Below are 21,296 nucleotides of genomic sequence, written 5' to 3' on the forward strand. Positions count from 1 at the left end.
GATAAAAGTATTGGAAAGCAAAGAAAGGAACAGGGCCGGCGGGGCGGATGAAAACAAAAGGGAAGGCGGTGCAGAAGTTGAAGAGAAGTCAATCAAAGCAAAAGCACAATCAGGCGGCGCCAACTGGACGCAGACGAGGGAGGTGCATGGTCAAAGCAAGGCGATGGGTGGGCAGCGTTCGTGTTTGCCACGATGAGGACAGGGACAGCAGTGAGTCTTCTGAGGCTGTAGGTCTAGCTGTGGCAGAGACGAGCAAAGTTTGGTGGGATCTCTAGGCGACCCAGAGACAGGAATATCAGCTTGCCCTGGTGATGGAGGAGCGCTTGGGCGATCGACCGTCAGTGATCGACATGGTCGGCATAACTGGTAATGCATGGGGACAGGATGTGATTTACATCACAACGTATTTCCCGGTCGCAACGGTCTTTTCGACGCCAGTGAGCAGCACAATGGGCTTCTTGCTGGATTCCGGGTCCACCAATTCGATGCCAATGCCTGACAGCAGAGCACCTTGGCTCTGGAACTTGATTGCCGTGGAGCCGGGCACACAGGCGCCCTCAGTCTCAAACCGGGCAAGAAGCTTGATGGGCTCGACAGCGCCGGCAGCAGCATCGGTTGGTGGATGCAGACTCTCTGCCTTCCACAAGATCAGTCGGCGTTCGGGACTCCAAGCTCCAGTTGGCTTCATTTGGACGGAGTGAATCGGATTGTGACACGTGGCCAGGCTGGTCATGAACATGAGCTCGTTGACCTCGACCTTGCTTGAAACGGTGGGGTTGTACTGATAAGCCATCAAATAGCTCGTCACGCCCTCTTCGCACTTCCAAAGCGGGTTGGCAAGGATGGGGATGTATCGATGCGCCGCGTCGGGGTCGATCTTCACTTGATACTTGAGGATCGGGACATGTGTGCCGACTTCGGCCGAGTCCACGAGGGCTTCGAGGTCAATCGAGTACTGGCTTGTATTGAAGGGCGAGGAGAGCCGAGCGTAGGTTTGGTTGGGGACGACTTGATCGAGGCGGTCGCGGCCATTTAGATTTATAAAGAACATGCCCATCGGGTCCTGGTCATCCGGCACCTCCTTGGTGATCGAAATCGCAACGTCGCCGGTGAGCAGGATTTTTTCGATCGTGCCTCGTCGGATGAGCACATTCACAACTTCGCTGATTGTGAACTGGATCGAGACGGGGTCGGCGCTGAGGACATCGGGCTCCTCACGAACGGAGTTGGAGTTCAAAATGGCGCCAAAACGATCGAGTGGGCCACCTTGAGCCGCCGAGCGGCCGGTTGTGCCAAAACCGTCTGTAAACGTGCTGTCGAACGACCTGCTGTCTGCCATTTCGGATGCCTTTCGGGTCCTGTCCGATTGGAATTCGGAATCCGGTGGTGATGCCATAATGAGTCAGTCCATCACACCAGCACGCAGTGATATCACACACAGTCGGCACACAGCGTCGCCTCCAAACCCAGACTGTGCAGGTGGAATCGGTGCCAAGGCAGGAACCTACCCCCGCTTTCGCGAACTTGCGATGCTGGGCGTTTGGCTAAGGGTGGCTTGGACGTGTTTCAGGGCTTGAATCGCTGTCTCGCGACTCTCAGCCATGGGTTCTTTTTTGATGGCAATGTTGAATCGAGTCGAGGCTGCCATACTGCAGGCATTGTGTTCAGAAGCGCATGATCAGGATCGCAAGTGGTGCAGTGTCATCACGCGCGTGGTTGTGGTGGATCTGCACAGGCCGCCACGCATGGATCTACTGGTGCTCTCGATGCCGAAGCGCACGGCGAGGGGAAAGTGCAGGCCATGGGTTTCGAGGGCACAGGACTCTCCCTTGCAGCAGGACGGACCAGTCGCAGCGCCAACTGCAACAACCGGGACATACATACCTTTCGCCATCACCGTCTTCATCGTCGCTAAAGTTGTGCGAGGAGTTGCCGACGTTGTCCCAAGGCGACGGTCCTGTGGTAACGGGGCGAATGGTATATCCTTCTTCGTCCACCTTCGGAACCTGGTAGATGGCGCAGGTGTTGGAAGTCAGTTCGGCGCAGGTCAGCAGTGCGCCGTTTGTAGAGGAGGACGGGGGAGGGTACGATGAATGGGAAATCCACAAGCCGTCTATTGGCAGTCTGTTGACAAATACACATGCAGTTCATTGACAGCCCATCGGTGGCTCACTACCTCGTCGACCGATGGCTGCTCGACCATTACAGCGGGACCCGGACCAGGGCCAGGACTAGCATCATGTTCGGGAGGACGCGAGCTGTGTTATTGCAAAGGACGAGTGCAGGGTTAGGGGAGTCAAACAGCGCAAGACGATCAAGCCCAGTAAAGTGATTCTGGAAAGCCAGCAAAGCCAAGTTGAAGATGCTTACGCTTCAGTCTCTTCTGGAAGTTCGCTCACGCTCCCGGTCAGCTCTGTATCGGGCAAAGGTCATCAGCCAGTATCGCCACCAGTCGCCGTTGAGCGCAATCATCAATCCAGCCACAGTTGCATCGGGTGCTCAGATTCTATACACCATATATACGGCCAGATGTCTCACCTTTTCCTCCGCCGCTGGCGATCATGAAAGCATGGGTGTTATCCAATCCATCGAAGGTAAGGACTGACGCCAGCACCTCGTCCGGAACCTGCGGTGGACACTGGGTCAGCGCAAGGAGTCAACCGAGAACAGCGATGGGCAAGCACCCGACACAACCATTCCACCCCGCCGAGGCCAACTCAAGAGAAACAAAGCCAAGGCGCTTGTATGGCTCCTCATAACAATCCAGCGGCTGTTGCAACACTTGCGCGTCCTACAGGCCGCTGAATCAAGACTTACACCCTGGAGACCCTGGATCGCCATCGCCTCAAACGAAACATAGTTCTGCAACACATCCTTGACGACGCCCCACCGCTGGTGGTCCATGCCGACGAATTTCTGCAAAACAGAGGTGGGACGACTCATCAACACAGCGCAGTGACATCTTCAGAACAGGGCCCAGCGATGCCGTTTCGGCTACTCGAGCTATTTGGCTCCTCGCCGACAGCCGGCCGTGTCCGCTCTACCTTATTGAAGCTTGCGACATATTGCTGCCACTGCCCCTTGGAGTTTTCGTAGGCACTCTGGGCCTCTTCAAGCTTTCGTTCTGCAGAGAGAGGGCGATTGGTATCATGCTGTCTGACGATCTGAAAGCATGTTGGTTCAGATGCATTGGTTCATTGAGCCCCGGCTCATCCTTACGCTGGCGCGAGTCACCCGCTTTCCTCTTAACTTTGCCTTCAGCCTGCAAGTGCGAACAGCGATCCAGTTAGCATACCGAGTGTGGGACGGGGTCGATAGCTCGACCGGAATGTGGCAGATGCCAGTCAAGTCTCTGTCTCTTGTCTGGCTGACACAGCTCAGGGGCGGCTTCTGCGCTTCCAGCACGGCGCTGCAGCGAGAGAGCGTTCGCCTCAAGCGCGGCCATACATACCTTGTGACATTTGACGACCTTGTCGTCAAAATCCTTGGCCACTCGCTGGGCATCGATCTCGAGCGTCTTGAGCTTGCTCCACTCAGCGTCGACGTCGGCTCGATGTCGCAGCTTCTGTTCGATCTCGTCCTGAAGTTTGGTTGACAGCTTTCCGTGGGTCTCGGACAGCTTGATGGTGCTGCTGATCAAGCTGCCCCAGACCGACGCAAACGTTCTGGTTGTCCGAGACATAGAGTGCTACGTTAGCGTGGCGACAGAAGGTCGAGTGCATCCAGTATCCCCCGGCAGCACGCAACGGCGAGACTTTGGTGGCTCGGCTGTACACCGACGAGCGGACTGACGACCGTTCCTTCTGGCAGGGTATCGGCAAACTCACCCAAACTGCGACTCGTCGACCGTGCCTTGCCGGGTATTGGCGAGGCGAAGGAGATCTTTGGCATAGCGATCTTCAATAGCAGCTCTGGATAGCGCGGGATGCATTAATTGCTTGCTCCAGCGAAGCGAGAAAGAGAGGTGGGGGGGGGGCTCCATGCTGGGCTGCTGTTGGTGAGATGCGGCCAACCCTTGCACCAAGAAACAACCTGGTTGCTGACTCAGGTGCATCTTTGGCGAGCATCCGCAGCAGCCCACGCTCATTTTTGTGTGTGGTGGCATGGACACGGCGTCCAGACGGCGGGAATACCTTTCTTTGAAATAATCTGCGAGCTCGTCATCGAGGGCCTTGCCTCGCTTGAGCCGCCGCAGGAGAGACTCCACATAGCCCCTTGGACTCGAGGTGTCGATGCTACCGCTGCTCTCGGTTCGAGAGCTTCGGACATTGAAATTTCCAAAGTTCATCGTGAGAGCTCCTCCGGGATCGGTGTTGCTGTGGGTGCGTGCCAGCGACGGTGCTCGACGATGCCTGGCGGTGCTGGGCCGAGCAGGGGGGAGTTCTTCAAACGCAGAGACGGACGAGGGCATGTGGCGGCCACCTGGCTCGAACCACGTGTGTGTATGTGTGTGCTCTCGCCGGTTCTCTCCTCGGCGAGAAGGAGCCGACCGAGCACCTTTGGGATATCGCGGGTGGCATGGACGACGACATGGACGACAACATGGGTTGCAACATGGACGACAACATGGCCAGCAGCATAGACAGCGTCATGGACATCGTGTTTTGGGACCGACACGAGCAGTCTGGATTCAAACGGACCCACAGATCCGATTACAGCGTGTTTCTGGCAGCAGAATAACTGTGTGCTCGTCGCCATCGCTACGATTCACGAACAATTTCGTTGTATCGAGCCGCCAGACGACGGTCATAGGGCATGATCGAAGCGGTGCTCTGGCCAAAGCCGCAGAGTCCGCATTCCATGGAGCTTTCCTGTACATTGCACGTTGTGTGGGGTGAGAACGAGGCTCCAAGTGGCGGTCGACACAGATCGTGAAAACAGGGATCAGGTGCAAATGATGTCTCGCCTGATAGGCAGCGGTTTCCTCGAATCGGTGGATGTGGGTGGCCACGATATGCTTGCAGTTCCGGCAGACATCTGCGGAGTTGCCAAGGAGGGACGCTTCTGTTGTCAGTGATGGCAATCGTATGCAGTTCATTCTGCGGCTTGTCGTCTGCGCATGTCCTTACGCTCAAAAGTCTCTGCACCCTCCTCGTCGGAGTCGTCAGCCTCGTTGGGGTCGTCGGGATCGTCGGCGCCGTCGATACTGTCGCTCTGTGCCCCATGAATCGGAGCGTCCGTTTCAGGCTCTGACTTGGTGGCTACTGGCTTGCGCCGCAGGACAGCGTCGAGCTCCATGTGCATGCATTTAGCGCATCCTGCAAAGTTCAGCATATATGCGCCATTGTCGGCCACGAAGGTGCCCTGAGCAAGCAAGCCAGAGTCAATAAGATATAGCCCCGGCCAGACGCCCATGTGGCATCACCGCGCACCAGGGACATGGCCGTATCGTGCTTTGCACTGGTCTTACTCGGTCCGGCATGTAGCTACGAAGACACCTTTTGCACATTCGTTCAGAGGGGCACAGATCACAGACGACGGATGCGGTGCGATCCACGCCGTGGCGAGAACGACAAAACCCCACCGAGGGCGAGGGCAGGAGATCTCGCCCGGTTCTCGCCGGGGAGGGCCACGCCATGAACAAAAATGGGCGGCCGGTTGCTTTCATGGATTGCGAGGCAAGGTGCATCTGAGAGCACGCGAGATGCCGATTCCCTTGCTCAACAGATGGAGTAGGAACACCCCGGTCCGGAATGGCCGAGCGTATCGGTGCTCTTGGGGAAACTGACACTCCATTATCCTTCACGACTTTATTGAAACCGTGCCAGGGTGCCGGGTGAGATCATCCGACCAAGAGCCAGATGCTTCTTCTGATACGGCCATTTCTCGTAGACTCGCCCCACGACCTGGGATATGTCAATCAAGGCTGCAGTCCTGTCCAATGATCGATCGCCTTCTGGGTCGCTGCCGGCCCGACCGCCTTCCGGATCCAGCGAGACGCAGAGCACCTTGGTCATCTTTGTCGTTCGGTGGAAGCAGAACATGACTATCTTCTTGAGCAACACAGATCCCTGCTCTGCGACCCAGATCCGATCGGTGGTCCACAGAGTCACTGGCCCAAGTACGAGGGCTCTGTAGCAATCCAGCTCTGCCATGACCGAAGGCGTCGCACCTGTCACGCCCGCGAGCGGTAACGGGAGCTGCAATCGGCTGTACATAATCAGCGATGCAGAGAGCCGCTGATAGCACACGTGATGGGCCTTGAAGTACATCAAGAGGACCGGGTCGATTTTTCCAGGACGTTGAATGAACTCCGAATTCATAAATCCAGGAATGACGACCGAGTGCGGGTAGACTTCAAGATATGGAAGCAGACATAACTCCGGTAGACGGATGGCGATGGACTCGCACTCGAACAGCGACAGTTCGTAGACGTACATATCACTCTGATCGATGGACAGGAAGACCTGGGGGGTGTGAATCTGCACATGCACTCTTTGTTTCTGGAGCCCAGTGCTGCTCGAGGGCACATCCGGGGCTTGCTGCACAATCAAAGGAGTCGTCCAAACCTTTGCTGACCTTTGTCCATGAATCTGCCGGACTTGTGCGGGCCAGTATAGGCGCTGATTCTCGAGAGAAGCTGGATCCCAGGGGGCGCTCATGCCTGGGCGGATAATCGGGGCCTGTTCGAGGAGCTTCAAATATACCGGAATGCACACCACATCCATCTTGCGAAAGAGGGAGGGGGTTGGCCGATCACCAGTCGGGCTTATTGTTTTGGCCTTTTTGTCACTGTGAGTTGCGAGACTGGGCCACTTTCTCTTGGCTGTCGAGCTGGTGCCTTGGGGCCCAGTCTCCTTCTTACTTGGGGTCGTTGTGGGGGCCGATTGTTCTGCCACGGGGACGGATGTTGATCTCTGCCCGCGTAGAGATGGATGAACTACCGAAACGGAAGTTGTGCCTCTCGCCGGGGTCGGATTGGCAGTTGGGTGCACCACTGTTGCATGCTCAGCCGCGTTCGGGTTTAACGCGCCGCTGATGGACGGGGAGACAAGTTGCGCGCTGCCAATTGCGACAGCAGCAGATGTACCGGGTGTAGGCACATGCTGGCTGCCAGGTGGGAGCGGCAGCCTTCCTTGTGTCATTCGAGCAGCCATCGGCACAGGTGTGTGCTGGAGATCGGCCAAGGGTTGCGGCTGCAGCACAAGACCAGACCGGCCGATCTGACCAGTGAAAGGGGGTACGTATTGTGGCGGTTGGTTTGGAACCATGTCCGGTCTCGGACGAGCAGGCGTCCCAAGCGGTACATGGGGACCGAGTAGCGGATTGGTGGCCACAGGGAAAGCCGAGGGAATTGCTGTCCGAGAGGTTGGGTCCGATATCCACAGGGGGCCCGACGGTGGTGGAAATTCATATTTTGGAATGATGCCTTGTGGCATAGGCGGGTTTTTGGGCTGTAGGAGAGCAGACCCTGGCTTGAATCCTTGCAGAGCTGCGTTCAATATCTGCTTGTTTTCGGGTGATATGCGGGCGCCGGCCGATTGGATGGCTGCCAGAGTCATGGCGATGATCGGGGTGGCTGTGTTTGAAAGAATATGCTGCAACAGCATCCGCTTGGTCTCAACTGAGTGGGCTGATCCCAAGATTTGAAAAGTTTGTGCGATGAGGGTCTTGGCGCTCTCCATATTCGGGTCCTGATTGGCGGCAGGCACTTGAGGCATGGGGCCGGAAACCGAGGGGTTGGCGGACGCACTGGCGACATATGCAGCTTCTCGCGGATCCGGGTGTTGATAGGGACGGCCTATGGTTTGGATCCATGTCTGTTGAGAATGCAAAGGTGACATGGCATCGCCTTTGGCCGTCGCAGAGATATTGGCCAATGGGCTCGTCAGCGGTACGGAAGTCGGTCGAGGTTGGTAGAGCTGTGGAGTTGTCGATATGGGTGGAGTCTTCTGCTGTTGTTGCAGCTGTAGCTGCAGTTTCTGCTGTTGCTGCTGTTGCTGCTGTTGCTGTGCTCTTTTCCACATCTCTTGCATTTGCTGCACTTGCTGGATCTGCCTTTGTTCCGCCTGCTTCATTTCTTGCATCTGCTTGGCCAGCTGTGCTTGTTGAGCTTGCTGAATTTGCTGCTGCTGCTCCAGGGCTGAGAGCGTCTGATAGTGTCTCGCTTCCATTGAGGCACTAGGCCGAATACCAGCGGGGCTTTCAGTGCCCCGAGCGGATGTCCGTGTGTGAAATCCCTTGGCACATTCGACGTCCCATTTGCTATCTGTTAGTAGCTGTGCGGAGTAACTCTGCGATAGCGATAGCGATCCCAGGCCGGCATGCATAGTAAACGAATGAGTGGATGCGAGTGTACCTGTCTGGAGAGCGATGTTGCACTGTCGCTCAGCACATTCTCTGGGTTGTGGTGGCGAGCCCCTTGCGGATACGCTGGTTGGAGCTTGGCAGCCGTCAGCCCCTCAACTTGGTTGGCTGTCTGTTGTTCTTGATTCGGCTGTGGAAACGGTATATCGTCGGGCTTTGTGGCAGCCGTTGCAACAGAGGACGAAGCGCTGTTCGAATCTTGATACAGTACATGACTCGTTGCAGGGGCCGAGCTTGCCGCAGAGGCCGAATCCAGCACAGGCGCAGGATGCGGTGCAGAGGAGTGAGAGGTAGCACTTGCGGGTGCGGTGCTATCAGAGGTATCGGTGGATGTTTTGGCGGTCAGCTTGACAAAGCTCTCCAGTTGTGCTGCAACTGTTCGGTACTGCTCCGCAAGGAGTGCGAAGGACTCCAGAGAAAGGACTGGGTCGAGCGACGCCCGGGTCAGTGTGCCTCCCTCAGTCAGTGAAGTCAGCTGGCCGATGGCGTCCAGTAGTTTGTTCGCTGGAGCGGCGTCTATCATATCGATGGATGTTCGCGTTGCTGCTGTCTGAAACTGGTCTCGATCCGACGTGTCCAAAGCTGGCCCAGAGTCGTCTGCTCCAGTGGATGAACCCGCGATGTTCGAAGCTGTAGCACCACCATGGGAGGACGAGCCAGGTTGAGGCAAAGCCGCTTCGTCACGCCATTGGGGCATAGGCTTTGGAGCCGGAGACGGCTCTGGAGGTGATCTGGAGCTGATGCGTGCGGAGGGACTCTCAGAGCTGGCACTTGTGACTGACAGTCCTGCTCGCTGCAAGGCCGTAATTCCAGTTGGTGCCGACACAATATTTGAGTCATTTGGGGCTGCATTTTCCTCAGGTTCCACGGATATCTCAGCGGAAATCTGGGGCGTCTTTGGCTGCCTTGGGGTCGGCGGCGCAGCAGCAGGTTCAGTGGAAGAAGGCACTGGGCCACCGGGGTCGGAATAGCTTGCAGCGATTCTGTCTGGCTGAGACAGACTTGGATGGCAGAGGAAAGGGTCGATATGTTAGGAAAGCGGCTCGTGAGATCATGGACACGATGCCGCCCGTCGCTGGCGGCAGCATCCCAAGAGCTTGACTGCATGACGCAGCAGGCGGGACAGGTCCAGAAGATCCGCTGAGAGCCACTTCAAGGTTGCCCGGCACTCACGGCAATCGAACTAGGTTGTTGTTGAGCAAGAGAGGAGAAGAGCATAGCCTCGATTGGTCGTTCGCGGAGCGGATACATACCTGTCGGAGATAACCCTCCTATGGGGAGGTGCTGAGCTGGCAGCAGCATCTTTGGTTGATTTGGGGACTTGGCTCGGCCCTGTGAATACGGGAATACAGTGTTCCGAGTTACGGGCCCGAGTCAACAGACACCAATCACAATCCAGCAATCGAGCACCATACCAGCCGCTCCGGGTGCTGTTTCCTCATGTCTCAAACTATGGGTTCGATCGGGATCGGGTTTGATCAGTAGCGTTGGAATGTGTGCCTTGGCTGTTTGGACCTCTGCTTTCTCTGGATTCGCGGTTTGTTTCAGGGTGCAAATGCGGCATAGACATGGTGCGTGCGGCGTCATTGATCTGTAGAGCCACTGCAGATGCTCCGCAAATGAGCCCAGGTCTCTGAAAGGCACACGGCTGTGGAGCCAAGGGATGGGAGCATATGCTGTCAGCATTTCAGTTTGCATGTTATGTATCAGGATCATTGCCGCCAACACTTCCAGCTCAAGCCCATTGATGGTGTCCCCCTCGATAGTCGTTCGGTGAGTCCTGGCTACATCGCCCGACCCTTGCCGATCACAGGTCCTCGACCGGATCCTCTGGCCCTGGGAGAACTGCCTTGAGTGGATGGTACCAGGCACATCAAGTTTGATGCGGATAGAGTCGGTGTCGCCCAGCACCGCCAACAACGGCACTCACAAGCGGTGGCCATATATCAATGGCATCGATCCTTGCAAAGCCCCGGGGGTCTTGATCATCCGGTATCCACTGGGAAGAGCCTCCAGTCCATCAATCGAGTGGATGTCCTTTTCGAAATCGACTGATGCTCGAGGCACATTGAAGTCTATACACGATTGCAGCCTTGGATTTGTGCTCGCCTGCTTGAACATGATCTTGCCGAGTTGCTGCAGGACAGCCTTCTCCTCGGCCTCTGAAGGAAATGCGCCCGGCTCGCCCAGGAATGCAGCCCATGTCGATGGATCGCCGTCCGAGAACCGCGGTGCTCTCAGCACAAGCTTCCTGGCGCTGGTGGTGGGGGCCATTCTGGCCAGTGGTGCTGGCGATGAGGATGGTGCAGATGGTGCAGATGGCGCTGGTGGTGCCGACAGCGCGGACGGCGCAGACGACCCCGACAGCAGCGGCTTTGGGCAAAATTACAGCGGGTCTCGTGATGCGCAGTCCACGTGGCATCCCCGTGCGGCGGTCTGGCGGCGTTGCGGGCCACAACACAGGCGGCGGGCGTGGCCGGCTCTGTCGAGCGATCTGCATATCCGCCCACCATGGAGAAAGGTCAGGATCTGGCTGTCGAGCAGCCTCTGGATCTGGTCAGGCTGTCCCTCGACGAGCGCATCTACGTCAAGATGCGCGGAGACCGGGAGCTGCGCGGAAGACTGCATGTGAGTATCTCGGATGTGGCCGATGGCCGATGGCCGATGGCCGAGCCGGTCCTGTCCGGCATTTCGGTCGGCATTTCGGTCGGCATTCCAGTCGGCACATCAGCGCTGCCCTGTCACCGGTCATGGCAGGCACCTATGCAATAGCTGTGCTACGAAATTCGGCTCGTAGCCGTGCTGCGACCACAACCCAGCCCGGCATGCAGATGGGGCGTCTTGGGTCCGGGCTGCACAATGGCAAGTCGACCCCTGCTCGCCCTGCACCCGACTGACGTGCGCTTTCCGATCGTCAGGCATATGATCAGCACATGAACCTTGTCCTCGGGAACGTCGAGGAGACCATCACTGTCGTCGACATCAACGAGGAAACATACGAGCAGAAAATCCAGGCAAGGACTGGCACCGGCCTTTCGATTGCGCCGCATTGATCGGAGTCGGTCCTGCGCTGATCTGGCCTTGGTTTGCATCGACGATCCACTCGGCCTCTGTTCCTGCGAACGCCCGAGCTGACCAATATCTGCACGCTGACTCTTGCAATCCCTGTTTCCAATCCGTGGCCCACAGACGGTCGTCAAAAGCCACGACTTGCTCTTTGTTCGTGGAGATGGTGTTATTCTGGTTTCGCCTCCGTCGCGAACGTGATTCATCAATCTTTGACAAAGCCGTCTTCATCCCCCAAACCAACGCCCAATCATGGCGTGTGCATCACTCACGAAGTCGAGCCGAGGGCTACTGATCTAGCATGCTCGAGCGCTGCATCTGGCTCAGTGCCTTTGTCCAGCGGCAGCCGGGCCCTCGATGAAGTTTCCAAAGGCTCCGCACTGGAGAATAAAATGAACGGGCACCATATGCTGCATCGTTATAGTATTGATCGCCACTTGCAACGGCATTGCACTACAACGAGCTGTGACTCGACCCCGTTCAAACCGCAGCACTGGCACTTTCAGCGACAGCCCCAGCATCGGAAGACTGGGCCGAGTCTTGGCCCACAAAGATCACCCAGTGGTTTTGGACGAGCTCCTGTCTGTTTCGGCACGCCGCATCGAGGTTTTTGTATGAATGGCAAGCGGCCTCCCACTCGACACTAAAGTCGTTGCTGTGCCGGAAGAAGCCAAGGTCGTGAGCAAGCCGGGCGAATGCACAGGCGCCCATGGGATCAGTATCGCAGGACATGCTGGTGACTCACCGCACGATATGCCGTGGATCGCTGGAGAGATGCTGTCCAGTCACGCAGTGCGTAATGAGCACCGGCGAACCAGGCTGGTATAGAAACAGACTGCACGTCAGTCAGGCTCTCCGACCTTTGTGCAGCAATAGCCCACCTTTCCAAGACGCTGCTACTGCCTATCGTGTCGGAGTGGATGTGCCCACCTCGATCAATTGCCCCTCCATCTCGAACCGGATGTTTGGATCGATACAGTCGATTTTCCTGCATGGGAGCCCGATTTAGCGCAACGGCCTCTGGCAACCAAGCCGACGTGCTCACAAGGGGCAAAAATCAGCAACGCACCAGAGAGCGGCATTGCTCTTGTGAAAGGAGACATAGGCTGGCTGTTGCTTGCCGTACTTTGAGAAGCTAGAAAGTGTCTTGAGGGTCGATGACAAGTACATCTAGCACCAAGGGTGAGTGCCCCCCCCCAAGAGCAGAGGTACGTGTTAGTGATAGTCGGCATCTCGTTGGATCAATCGCTGGATCAATCGCTGGATCAATCGCTGGATCAATCGCTGGATCAATCGCTGATGTCCATGTGCTTGCCCTCTGGATTCAGAGACCCACCTCGCCCTGTACGAACTCGCGGTTCAGGACAAGGTAGAACTTTTGGCCATATCGCAGCTTCTTGTCCTCTTCGGGGTTGCCGGTCCTGTACTCGTCTTTCAGCAGGAAGCGAAAGCAGTTCCTTGCCACGGGCACCCCTTCGACGAGGGACGTCGTGAGATTAAAGGTATCCTGGTTGGTGACACTGTCAGGGTAGTTATCTGGGACGTCGATCGACAAGAAACCCTCGGTATGCAGGTTCTGTTGGTTGGATGTGAGAGGAAGGGGCCAAGAAATTGATATGCTGCAATCAGCGTCGCGGGAGTGACGGAGATGCTTTGGCGGTGGAGGATGCAACGCGTTGTCAAACTACCTTGAGCATGATATTCTGGTCGTACTCCATGACATCGGATAGCTTCACCTGTCCAATTGACGGCGTGAGTGAGTTTATCAACCGCTCGATGCTCGCTCCGCTTTAGCCCGCTGCGGATTCCATCAAAATGCTGCCCGCGATGGACACTGGGTACTCTACCGGCCGTCTTGATCCGCGAATCCTCCTTTCGACCCTTTGGCAGATCAATTCGTTTCGAGTGCTCTTTCCGAGGAATTCACGTAATTGGTTCTTTTCCAAGAAGACCGAGTAGATCGACAAGGTCAGGGGCGAGTGTTTGGGCCTCAATTCCCTCGGAGCTGCTCATTGCACGAGGAGGGCGGCGAAGCCTTGGGTGGACATCAAAAGTGCTCCGGGGTTCTGGCGACTCCCACGAGCACGGCTGAAATCGGCTCGACGACACCAGTTGCACAATCGCTCGGTCGTATTACCGCACCTCTTTCAAAACCATTTCTTCGCACCAATTGCCGATGCGGTGTGGAACAAGCGTAGGCAGCCCGTCGAGCATGATGGCGTTTTGGAACGGATGCGACGTGCAAAGCAAGAGTGCAATTCAATGAACAAGGCGGTGATGTCCGAGGAGCCAACAGCGGAATAACGAGTCGGGAAGCGGAAGAAGGGCAAACAAGCGATCGGCAGAAGAGGTGGGCGTGGGCCGAGGCGCTCTGCTGGCTGTCCCGGCCTCCCACGCCCCATCAAGCGGATTCCATATGTTGTCCAGCCTGATTGAGGACAGACAGCCAGGTGATCGCGATCGACCCGGGGAGCTGTTGCCGTCGGCACTCTCGACTTGCATTTACAGTCAAACGGGACAGGCCTCAATGGGCGAACCGTGTAGTTATATCCCGTCCTGGTTGGCAATCTCTTTGATTTCGTTGGTTGGTCTTGAATACACTTGGTCGTTCCCCTGTGTCGACGATTGACTGGTATGGAGGCATTCGATGTGTGAGTGTGGTGCATCCATTCGAAGTGTGAGTGTGGTAGATCCATGCGAAGTGTGAGTATGGTGCATCCATTCGAAGTGTGAGTGTGGTGGATGCATCCACTCGACCATCTGGACAGCTCCATGGTGTATCGATATCAAGATACTCGACCTTCTCGAGTCGCTTGGCTTCCCAGCACTGTGAGCACACCTGGAGATCGAGTCGCTTGAATCGCCGTCGCCGGGTCAGGCTGAAGTACAGCTGTTTGTCCAGCATGTCTCCATCGAACACATGGCGAATGTATCGCAAGAGGGAACGGCCATGGCCAGCGCGATGTTTTGAGGCAACAAAGCATTTGTTCAACGACCAATATCCGGGGTGCCCCGTTTCCCCCTGAATACAGTGTAACGGCATCTTTTGAGCACTTTGACTTTGCATTTCTCACTGGCACAGATGCACATCCTCATTCTCTCACGGATGTTCGTGTCCCATCGCGTCTGGCTTTTGCCGTTTGGTGCCCATCTGCTGCCATTGGTGATTGGGAACGGGAGCGTTGCTACCGCCCGAGCATACACTCGAACTGGATCCTTGCGATGCCGGCACCAAGCCCCGAGCGTTTGGGTTGAATGATGGACTGTGGCTTCGTGACAGCTCGTGTACCGGTGGAGCCATAATGGATGGGATGTTGCCTGGGATGCGATTCTCGCCTGGCCCCAGTTTCCGCTTGGTGCCAGGCGAAAAATTGCCGCCAGCACTGGAGGCAGGTACGGTAGGGCCCTGCGCTCGCTGCAGCAGAGGCGATGGTGCAGATTGATGGTTGACCATGCTTACCCTCGCTGGAGATATCGAAGGAGAGTTTTGCGGAGCGAATCGCTCATAAGGCTGCGCTGAAGTGGCTCTTGGTATGGAAGTGTCAGTCAAGCGCGGTTCTGCGTGGGAAAAGCTTGGGGTGGGCTGTCGCTGGGGCACTTGGCCAAAGGATGAGTTGCGAGCCGCTGGGTTGTATCCCAGCGGCCGCTGCGCCTGGGGGCTCTCGCGCTGTGCCCAGTCCTGGGTGCCGGTTGAGATCGGTCTTGGTTGGGCCATGAGCCTAAAGTTATTGTTGCCATTGTACTCGCCAGGCTGGACGGATGGCATGTTTTGCCGGACTTGCGCTTGGGCAAGTGTGCGTTGGTTGTGGGCTTGTGCTGGATTTCTGTCGAGAGGCTTTGCGAGTCAGTACCGACCGCATGCCGAGTTATCGAGAGTGCTTGCAACAGCGTCGATGATCTCACCTGCCCACTGCGTTCGGGATCGTATTCGAGGCGTTGTACGGCTCCACGGCAGCCGCTACAAACGATGGTATACTTGCAAGATAGGGGGGAGGGTTTTCAGAACCGGTGCTTAGCCAATTCCTCGGAACAGGGGTATTCGCTACGAACGTCAAGACAAGGACATGATTGCCGCAAGACAGCCCACTTACGTTGATTCGTCAAGTTGATACATCGTTTCGGTAACGAGATCGGCATCCCAGTCCAGTCCAGGATCAAACATATCTGTGAATACAACGACGCCGTTAGTATCGATCGACACCGCTCGCAGCGGCGGCGGCGGCGTCGGCGGCTGACTGAGTCGCCACACCAACAGATAAACTGCTACGAACTGCGAGCTTTGGCCATCGAGCGGCACTCGAGACGAAACCACCAACAACTCAATGTGTCTTGTCGGCTGATTCGGCCGATGCTTCAGAGCAGCGCTCCTATAGACTCACCATCGACCTGGCCTGGGATATTTGCGACCGAGCCAGCAGGAGACCTCGGTGGCTGCGGCGCTGCAAAGGTGGGTCTTGGTGCCGGATTCAGGACTCTAGGAATTGGGGGCATTATGCCTGCTGGACCCCGATTGAACGAGGCTGCCTGAGGCGCGAGCTGGAATGTTGTCGAGCTTGATGCACCGCCGGTGAGGAGGTGGCGGTTCTCGGGGGAGCGATAGAGATCGTTCAAGTCGATTGCCCGGAGCTGATCGTGAGCAATCTCGTCAGGACCAAGGCGACCAGGATCAAGCGAGACAGACCTGGACGGCCCACCAGAACCAACCGGGCAGAGTCGAGTCGCTCGGCGTTGACTCACCCCAACGGACTTGACTCCTTTGACCTTCTTCAAGTACTCCTTGTCGTGCAGGCAGTTGCCCAGGCAGTTTCCAAAGCCCCGCAGAGCCCGCTTCAGGCCGTCGGTAACGGCCTCCTTCCTGACTTTCTCGAATGCAGCGGTCTTGGTCCTGGCGTTGTCAGTAGAGCCAAAGCCGACATCCTTTGCACACACATCATGGATGAGAGCGATGATTCAACGAACGGGCAAGCGTGCTGATGTGCATCCCCCCCCCCGCGACATGCCTTGATGGCCGGGGAGCAACGTCGTCTTGCTCGAAGCGTCAGGCCACGCATAACCGAATGACCCCGGTGTTCCGTGAGTCTGCCCCGGCATTCTGGGCGCATACCTCGTGGAAAGTTCCATCCCTCAAGGTCACCCGGACGACCGCCGAGACGCCAACCGATATCCGGCCATCGACCATGTCCATCTGCGCATGTGGGTATTGTTAGAGGGCAAAGCGAGCGACAGCAAGATCCTCGCAGATGGATCCGCGAGATACTCACAAAATCCACACTCATGTTGACGATGTTGTAGGACCAGCCGTTGAAACCAAATATCTCGTTGGCGATCGATATGGCCTTCCACCCCTCGAGGTAATTCAACTTCACTGGCGGGTGATCGGCCATCATAGCGATCACGGAAATCAGCGACAGGAGGGCCGAGTTAGAGCAGCGGATCGGGCGGGCCCGCAAAGGCCAGAGTAGCGTCAGAGCGCAGATTCAGATCAAGATCCAGCTGTGGACCAAGGTGCGTTGTTGACTCACTGCTGCCGGGGCCGCTCCGCTGGCTCACATATTCGGGACCCAGGTACCGCTGTAGGTTGGCATTGATGGAGACCTGCTCCTCGGAGTCGAAAGGGATGCCGCCAAAGACAGGCTTGGTGGGCTGAGCGCTGGATGAGTCCATTGCTCCGATGCAGCTCTCGTTGACAGGCCAACTGCAGCGCCAACCAGGTCGGTCGCCGGCTTGATCGACAACAGACCCGACGGCAGACAGGCCAGGGCCAAAGCAGGATGGTGTTGGATGCTTCGCCTTGAGGCCGACTGCGCAGATGTGCGAAGCCAGGACGGCTGCGTTGACGAACAAACCGGGAGCACATGGCCTTCCGATCCTACACTGTATTCAGGGAAGCGGGACACCTGCCAACAACCCATTTGTCGGCATAGTATGCGATGTCATGCGTCAAGCAAAGCCATAAGAAATAGAACAGATCACTTTGGCAGCCTCCGAGTGAAGACCACCGGTCGCAGTGCAGCGATGCGGAAATCGAGGGTGCTGTGTTTGGCCATGACTGCAATGAGTGGGTGGGTGTATTCAGGTCACAGAAAAACACCCTGTCATAGCTCAAAACGGGGGTGTCCCATTTCATTTTGGAAACGCTGCAAGGTGCGGCTTTCCCGTTTTCAATAGTGTGTGGTGGGTGAAGCCTGTGCAGGAATGAAGAATATGCAAGTGTGAAATACGCCAGTGCGTCCTTGTTGCCGCATGTTCCGGCACTGCTCCCGCCTATTGTCCCATGGGTCCGCTTCGGTCTTGTCCCTCTGGCCAACCCGCACTCAATCACAACCGCCGGGATCGGTTGACATCACCCAGACGGTGTGGTCGAGACGTTGCCGGGCATGTCAAGTTCAAGGCCCTATTACCTCCACATCGTCCCCGTCTTCTCGCCCCATCCCTCTCCACTGCAGCAGAGCCCTGCCACCGCCAACAGGCCAAGGTACTGCTCATGCAAAATGTCTGCGCTTCCGCCGATCCCACAGCATCTTTCCTTCAGCCAGGTCTCAGGCTCCACCGAGAGCTTCACACAACTGTCGCAAGAGACCCTCGACCGGCGTCTGTCGCTCTTCAACCAAAGGTCGTCTCTCTACCGCAACAAAACAGCAATGCTCGAGCCGCGCGAGTCCCTGCTCGAAGAAGACGAAGCTGGCATCGTCGGGGCCCCGGCCTCAACCGATGTCCTGGTCGACTCGGTGGCTCTCGGTGATCTCAATGAAAAGCACAACCAAGTGCTGCTCCATGCCGTCCAGGTTCTGAAGAATCGCTATGTGCCGAGACGAGAAAGCAACCTTCCGGGCATTGTGTCGGCATTGACCAAGTTTCAGATCAGGACGGCAGACAAGCGGACAGCCCGGGACAGGTATGCAGTGTCGTTGTCTCGACAGCAGTTGGCGAGAGGAATGGCAGTCCACGGCCATCTACTCAAGCCTGTCTCGTCGACGTCGGCTCAGCAAGGTGGAACTATGCCATCAATTCGACTCTGGCTGCCATCCGATCGATCCAGGCATTCCGGGTGGTTGAGCCTCGCTTCGTGTCTGGCAAGCCCGTCGGTGCCTTCAGTACCGGAACCTCATATGTAAGAAGCGAGCCACCGGGCGGCTCGGAAGTGTTGTGAATCCGTCTCAACAGCGGGGGCGACCACCGGTGTCGTTTCGATGCTGGTTCCATTAATCTGAGCGAATCCAATCTGGGGCACTGTTTCGCCTGTCCACATATCCCTCACCCATCGATATGCGATTGCCTGCCGCATCTGCAACCCAGACCGCACACAAGATCGGCTTCTTCATGGACGACTATCGCACTCAGAGCCATCAGTTTGTCTGCCATCTCTCCAACGAGACACGCCATGCCCTGCAAAAGGAACCCAGCGAGTACACCAAGCGAGACACCGAGCTTATATTTCGCCTGACCTCGACCATGCCTGCCTTTGCAAAATATACGCTGCCGGTGCGCAAGGCCCTCAGCAAGGTTACCAAGTTCGAACTGTACAAGCAGGGTCGAGTGATTGTCCGGGAAGTAAGTCCGTGCCCGAGGCATTTCGTGTGGCTCGTTGGGACACATGTTATCGTCGTGCATGCACAGCGTGCGTCCGATCTACAGCATCGATGGCTCAGCTCTATTGACTGTCGATTTGGCCGTGGACAGGGACACGAGGCCGAGAACTTTTACTTCATCATCAGCGGGCAGGTCGAAGTTCGCAAGAATATGGAGGGCCAGTCGGTGCTCTTGAACATATTAAAGAGGTATCGGTCCTCCGCATCCGATGGTGTGAATGATCTGCATGCCGGAGCTAGCGATACGAACAGGGAATGTATCGACAAACACTCTGCAGTATCGGGCCAGGGCACTGATCGGGGTTCTTACTGCTTTCTTCTGGATGTGGCATGCACAGCGGAGACAGCTTTGGCGAGCTTGCTCTGCTCCAGAATGTCAAGCGTGCAGCGACAGTCATTACCCTCATGGACACTGAGTTTCTTCGTGTCAACAAAGGCGACTTTCTTGATGTGCTGAAGAGTGAGTCCGAGCGTGATCTGACCGAGAGGCTGGAGCTCCTCGAATCGATTCCGCTGTTCAAGATGTTCTCCAAGTCGGCTCTCATTCATCTGGCTGCCACCAGTCAGTCACGAGACTACATGGCCAACCAGACAATCATTACCGAAGGCGATTTCCCCCAGAGCATCGTCATAATCAAGTGGGTATATCGTGTGCACGCATTTCCTGAGCAGGGGGGGGGGCGCACTGTCCAGCGACCAACAGCATCTCACACTACAATCTTGTTTGCCGCAACTAGGGACGGCCATTGTCGACTCCTGAAAGCAGTTCGTTTCCTCAGCATACCCTGTTCGAAAGAATACCCAGATCGGCGGCAACTCATGCCCTTTCCCGAGGAAGTCGAGACCTCGAGCCGATCAATCCAGACAAAGGACCCGCACACCGAGACCTTTATCACCGGAACCAGCTTCATCGAATCCGGGCCACAGATTCGGTCCGTGGACAAGATACTCAAGATAAAGGACTGTACAAACGGAGACTACTTTTTTGACGTTGCTGCCGTCGTCGCCTTAGGGGCCCCGAATGTGATCCGAGCCACGGCCCTGAACTTCCGGCAGCAACTACACGCCAAGCGAAGCCCGTTTTCGATTGTGTCGTCCACGAGGGTCAAAGCCGTCTTGGTCAGCCAAAACGAGTTCATCCGCCTGGTGGGCACTGAAATAGCCTACCAGATCGGGCACAAGTACCTGTCGGACGCTGTCGATCTGTGGTCGATCCAGAAACTGCAGCGCGAGTACTTGCGGTCGCGCGGATGGAAGCTCTACAAGCAACGACTTATGGATGATCTGCTGTGGCAACGGAAGCTCAAATCGCGGCCCCGAGAGCACGAAGCCCTTCCCCGCATTGCCTAGAACTGATCAGCAGTCGGTAATCGGGTCCGCACCGCTTCTCGGAGGCGGCATTCGATTGCAGATAATGGAGCGGGGTATTCGATCTCGGGATGCTGGAGGATAAACACATATATTCACGAGTCGGAAGCAATGCCCGGCCCAAGTCTATCCAGCAGCGCTGCTTCTCAGCAGTCGTTTTGGTAGATCCACACCCATTCGCCTGCCAAAGTATCCAAATCACATTAGAGCACTCTTTTGGGCCATCTCCACAGGATGTGGCTGTCGATATGCACAACCCACCGTTCGGATTCTGCTGGCACTCAAGATACTGATGGTCGTGGCAGATGTTGGGAGACCCCTTTTCACAAATATCGCCGATGGAATGGCCGTAGCTGCCGCTAACTTCTGTGTTATACGAGCAGAATTGCCTGTATTGAGGATTCTGTGTGCATTCTTCGCCGCATGTATTTTGCCTCTGCCAGTGGCCTGCCATCAAGTGAATCAAGTCAGTTCGTGGCTGGGCCGAACCGGGCATAATCGGGTAGAACAGAGCACACAGCCCATGTCTGCGTTGGTGATAGAATCGCTGTGGCAGAATCGCTCTGAGAGCCATACCTGATTCATCGCAGACGAGGAAAATGTCCTTCCAGCAGGCATAGTAGTCGGCATTCCCCACACAGGCGCTGTTGCTCGAAGAGCAGCATTTCCCACCGAGGACTGGGGTGTGGGAGTGTTCGCATATGGCCGAGACGGCAAGGAGCGCCGGGACCAGGAGAACAGAGATGGCCTTCATGTTGCGATGCAAGAGCGATCGGCGTGGCAGCAGGGAGGGCATCTTTTATAGATGCCGCATCCGTTCCCGCCAGCGCAAAGCCGTGCCGCCAAAGCCCGGGCACGGCCGACCGGGGTGACAGTGTCGAACGCTTTCCATCCTTCGGCGGCTGCGGGCTGCTGGCACTCTATCGGGATGCTTCGACATGGAACGGAGCACCAGCCATCGAGGTC

General features: G+C 56.6%; 8 protein-coding genes across 8 annotated transcripts; 2 read left to right on the forward strand and 6 right to left on the reverse strand.

The window, feature by feature from the left end:
• Positions 1-198: 198 nt before the first annotated feature.
• Positions 199-4,369, reverse strand: BJ171DRAFT_221722 (muniscin domain-containing protein). Its single transcript, XM_053106493.1, has 12 exons — positions 4,134-4,369; positions 3,828-3,911; positions 3,452-3,665; positions 3,220-3,262; positions 3,045-3,124; positions 2,818-2,916; positions 2,539-2,626; positions 2,371-2,413; positions 2,177-2,231; positions 1,885-2,006; positions 1,509-1,649; positions 199-1,358 (listed from the first exon to the last, which is right to left on the reverse strand). The coding sequence occupies exons 1-12, from the start codon at positions 4,286-4,288 to the stop codon at positions 392-394; spliced, it is 2,091 nt and encodes a 696-aa protein (XP_052963158.1). The 5' UTR covers positions 4,289-4,369; the 3' UTR covers positions 199-391.
• Positions 4,370-4,543: 174 nt separating this feature from the next.
• On the reverse strand, positions 4,544-5,542 carry BJ171DRAFT_519758 (uncharacterized protein). The gene is made up of 4 exons (XM_053112378.1): positions 5,411-5,542; positions 5,070-5,304; positions 4,907-4,977; positions 4,544-4,811 (listed from the first exon to the last, which is right to left on the reverse strand). The coding sequence occupies exons 1-4, from the start codon at positions 5,447-5,449 to the stop codon at positions 4,701-4,703; spliced, it is 456 nt and encodes a 151-aa protein (XP_052963159.1). The 5' UTR covers positions 5,450-5,542; the 3' UTR covers positions 4,544-4,700.
• Positions 5,543-5,735: 193 nt separating this feature from the next.
• BJ171DRAFT_519760 (uncharacterized protein) lies at positions 5,736-10,639 on the reverse strand. The gene is made up of 5 exons (XM_053112379.1): positions 10,238-10,639; positions 9,723-9,955; positions 9,561-9,639; positions 8,300-9,308; positions 5,736-8,180 (listed from the first exon to the last, which is right to left on the reverse strand). Exons 1-5 carry the CDS (start codon positions 10,579-10,581, stop codon positions 5,751-5,753), a joined length of 4,095 nt encoding a protein of 1,364 aa, XP_052963160.1. The 5' UTR covers positions 10,582-10,639; the 3' UTR covers positions 5,736-5,750.
• A 162-nt stretch (positions 10,640-10,801) lies between these two features.
• Positions 10,802-11,871, forward strand: BJ171DRAFT_519762 (uncharacterized protein). Its single transcript, XM_053112380.1, has 3 exons — positions 10,802-10,935; positions 11,226-11,321; positions 11,497-11,871. The coding sequence occupies exons 1-3, from the start codon at positions 10,819-10,821 to the stop codon at positions 11,572-11,574; spliced, it is 291 nt and encodes a 96-aa protein (XP_052963161.1). The 5' UTR covers positions 10,802-10,818; the 3' UTR covers positions 11,575-11,871.
• On the reverse strand, positions 11,717-13,742 carry BJ171DRAFT_221809 (uncharacterized protein). Its single transcript, XM_053106495.1, has 8 exons — positions 13,516-13,742; positions 13,221-13,310; positions 13,062-13,109; positions 12,710-12,949; positions 12,443-12,543; positions 12,304-12,361; positions 12,119-12,192; positions 11,717-12,028 (listed from the first exon to the last, which is right to left on the reverse strand). The coding sequence occupies exons 1-8, from the start codon at positions 13,585-13,587 to the stop codon at positions 11,854-11,856; spliced, it is 858 nt and encodes a 285-aa protein (XP_052963162.1). The 5' UTR covers positions 13,588-13,742; the 3' UTR covers positions 11,717-11,853.
• A 518-nt stretch (positions 13,743-14,260) lies between these two features.
• BJ171DRAFT_221778 (uncharacterized protein) lies at positions 14,261-17,164 on the reverse strand. The gene is made up of 8 exons (XM_053106494.1): positions 16,896-17,164; positions 16,635-16,738; positions 16,478-16,558; positions 16,111-16,290; positions 15,753-15,999; positions 15,465-15,537; positions 15,277-15,348; positions 14,261-15,197 (listed from the first exon to the last, which is right to left on the reverse strand). Exons 1-8 carry the CDS (start codon positions 17,035-17,037, stop codon positions 14,474-14,476), a joined length of 1,623 nt encoding a protein of 540 aa, XP_052963163.1. The 5' UTR covers positions 17,038-17,164; the 3' UTR covers positions 14,261-14,473.
• A 387-nt stretch (positions 17,165-17,551) lies between these two features.
• Positions 17,552-20,420, forward strand: BJ171DRAFT_221852 (uncharacterized protein). Its single transcript, XM_053106496.1, has 6 exons — positions 17,552-18,268; positions 18,364-18,484; positions 18,670-18,924; positions 19,054-19,151; positions 19,301-19,600; positions 19,700-20,420. Exons 1-6 carry the CDS (start codon positions 17,751-17,753, stop codon positions 20,310-20,312), a joined length of 1,905 nt encoding a protein of 634 aa, XP_052963164.1. The 5' UTR covers positions 17,552-17,750; the 3' UTR covers positions 20,313-20,420.
• On the reverse strand, positions 20,395-21,294 carry BJ171DRAFT_221856 (uncharacterized protein). The gene is made up of 3 exons (XM_053106497.1): positions 20,907-21,294; positions 20,592-20,777; positions 20,395-20,511 (listed from the first exon to the last, which is right to left on the reverse strand). The coding sequence occupies exons 1-3, from the start codon at positions 21,124-21,126 to the stop codon at positions 20,477-20,479; spliced, it is 441 nt and encodes a 146-aa protein (XP_052963165.1). The 5' UTR covers positions 21,127-21,294; the 3' UTR covers positions 20,395-20,476.
• Between the last annotated feature and the right edge of the window lie 2 nt (positions 21,295-21,296).

This window comes from Polychytrium aggregatum (genome assembly GCF_025602895.1).
Source record: "Polychytrium aggregatum strain JEL109 chromosome Unknown BJ171scaffold_43, whole genome shotgun sequence".
In the NCBI taxonomy this organism is placed as follows: Eukaryota; Fungi; Chytridiomycota; class Chytridiomycetes; order Polychytriales; genus Polychytrium; species Polychytrium aggregatum.

Excerpts from the sequence above, each read along its gene's own strand:
- BJ171DRAFT_221722 (XM_053106493.1), bottom strand. The coding sequence starts at position 4,288 with ATGAACTTTGGAAATTTCAATGTCCGAAGCTCTCGAACCGAGAGCAGC. Across the intron at positions 3,263-3,451 it reads AGGTCGTCAAATGTCACAAG|GCTGAAGGCAAAGTTAAGAG; the intron begins GTATGTATGGCC and ends TCGCACTTGCAG. Across the intron at positions 2,007-2,176 it reads AGCAGCCATCGGTCGACGAG|GTTCCGAAGGTGGACGAAGA; the intron begins GTAGTGAGCCAC and ends GCCATCTACCAG.
- BJ171DRAFT_519758 (XM_053112378.1), bottom strand. The coding sequence starts at position 5,449 with ATGTGCAAAAGGTGTCTTCGTAGCTACATGCCGGACCGA. Across the intron at positions 5,305-5,410 it reads GTAGCTACATGCCGGACCGA|GGCACCTTCGTGGCCGACAA; the intron begins GTAAGACCAGTG and ends TTGCTTGCTCAG. Across the intron at positions 4,812-4,906 it reads AGGAAACCGCTGCCTATCAG|GAAAGCTCCATGGAATGCGG; the intron begins GCGAGACATCAT and ends TGCAATGTACAG.
- BJ171DRAFT_519760 (XM_053112379.1), bottom strand. The coding sequence starts at position 10,581 with ATGGCCCCCACCACCAGCGCCAGGAAGCTTGTGCTGAGAGCACCGCGG. Across the intron at positions 9,640-9,722 it reads AACAGCACCCGGAGCGGCTG|GGCCGAGCCAAGTCCCCAAA; the intron begins GTATGGTGCTCG and ends CCGTATTCACAG. Across the intron at positions 8,181-8,299 it reads CAACATCGCTCTCCAGACAG|GGATTTCACACACGGACATC; the intron begins GTACACTCGCAT and ends GAATGTGCCAAG.
- BJ171DRAFT_519762 (XM_053112380.1), top strand. The coding sequence starts at position 10,819 with ATGGAGAAAGGTCAGGATCTGGCTGTCGAGCAGCCTCTGGATCTGGTC. Across the intron at positions 10,936-11,225 it reads AGCTGCGCGGAAGACTGCAT|GCATATGATCAGCACATGAA; the intron begins GTGAGTATCTCG and ends TCCGATCGTCAG. Across the intron at positions 11,322-11,496 it reads CATACGAGCAGAAAATCCAG|ACGGTCGTCAAAAGCCACGA; the intron begins GCAAGGACTGGC and ends CGTGGCCCACAG.
- BJ171DRAFT_221809 (XM_053106495.1), bottom strand. The coding sequence starts at position 13,587 with ATGCTCGACGGGCTGCCTACGCTTGTTCCACACCGCATCGGCAATTGG. Across the intron at positions 13,311-13,515 it reads AAGAAATGGTTTTGAAAGAG|AACCAATTACGTGAATTCCT; the intron begins GTGCGGTAATAC and ends TTCTTGGAAAAG. Across the intron at positions 13,110-13,220 it reads TTCGCGGATCAAGACGGCCG|GTGAAGCTATCCGATGTCAT; the intron begins GTAGAGTACCCA and ends TCAATTGGACAG.
- BJ171DRAFT_221778 (XM_053106494.1), bottom strand. The coding sequence starts at position 17,037 with ATGGACTCATCCAGCGCTCAGCCCACCAAGCCTGTCTTTGGCGGCATC. Across the intron at positions 16,739-16,895 it reads GCGGAGCGGCCCCGGCAGCA|TGAAGTTGAATTACCTCGAG; the intron begins GTGAGTCAACAA and ends ATCACCCGCCAG. Across the intron at positions 15,198-15,276 it reads ATCCCGAACGCAGTGGGCAG|AAATCCAGCACAAGCCCACA; the intron begins GTGAGATCATCG and ends GCCTCTCGACAG.
- BJ171DRAFT_221852 (XM_053106496.1), top strand. The coding sequence starts at position 17,751 with ATGTCAAGTTCAAGGCCCTATTACCTCCACATCGTCCCCGTCTTCTCG. Across the intron at positions 18,485-18,669 it reads TCAGTACCGGAACCTCATAT|ACCGCACACAAGATCGGCTT; the intron begins GTAAGAAGCGAG and ends TCTGCAACCCAG. Across the intron at positions 19,152-19,300 it reads CTCTTGAACATATTAAAGAG|CGGAGACAGCTTTGGCGAGC; the intron begins GTATCGGTCCTC and ends TGGCATGCACAG.
- BJ171DRAFT_221856 (XM_053106497.1), bottom strand. The coding sequence starts at position 21,126 with ATGCCCTCCCTGCTGCCACGCCGATCGCTCTTGCATCGCAACATGAAG. Across the intron at positions 20,778-20,906 it reads CCTCGTCTGCGATGAATCAG|GCCACTGGCAGAGGCAAAAT; the intron begins GTATGGCTCTCA and ends ACTTGATGGCAG. Across the intron at positions 20,512-20,591 it reads GTGCCAGCAGAATCCGAACG|GCGAATGGGTGTGGATCTAC; the intron begins GTGGGTTGTGCA and ends ATACTTTGGCAG.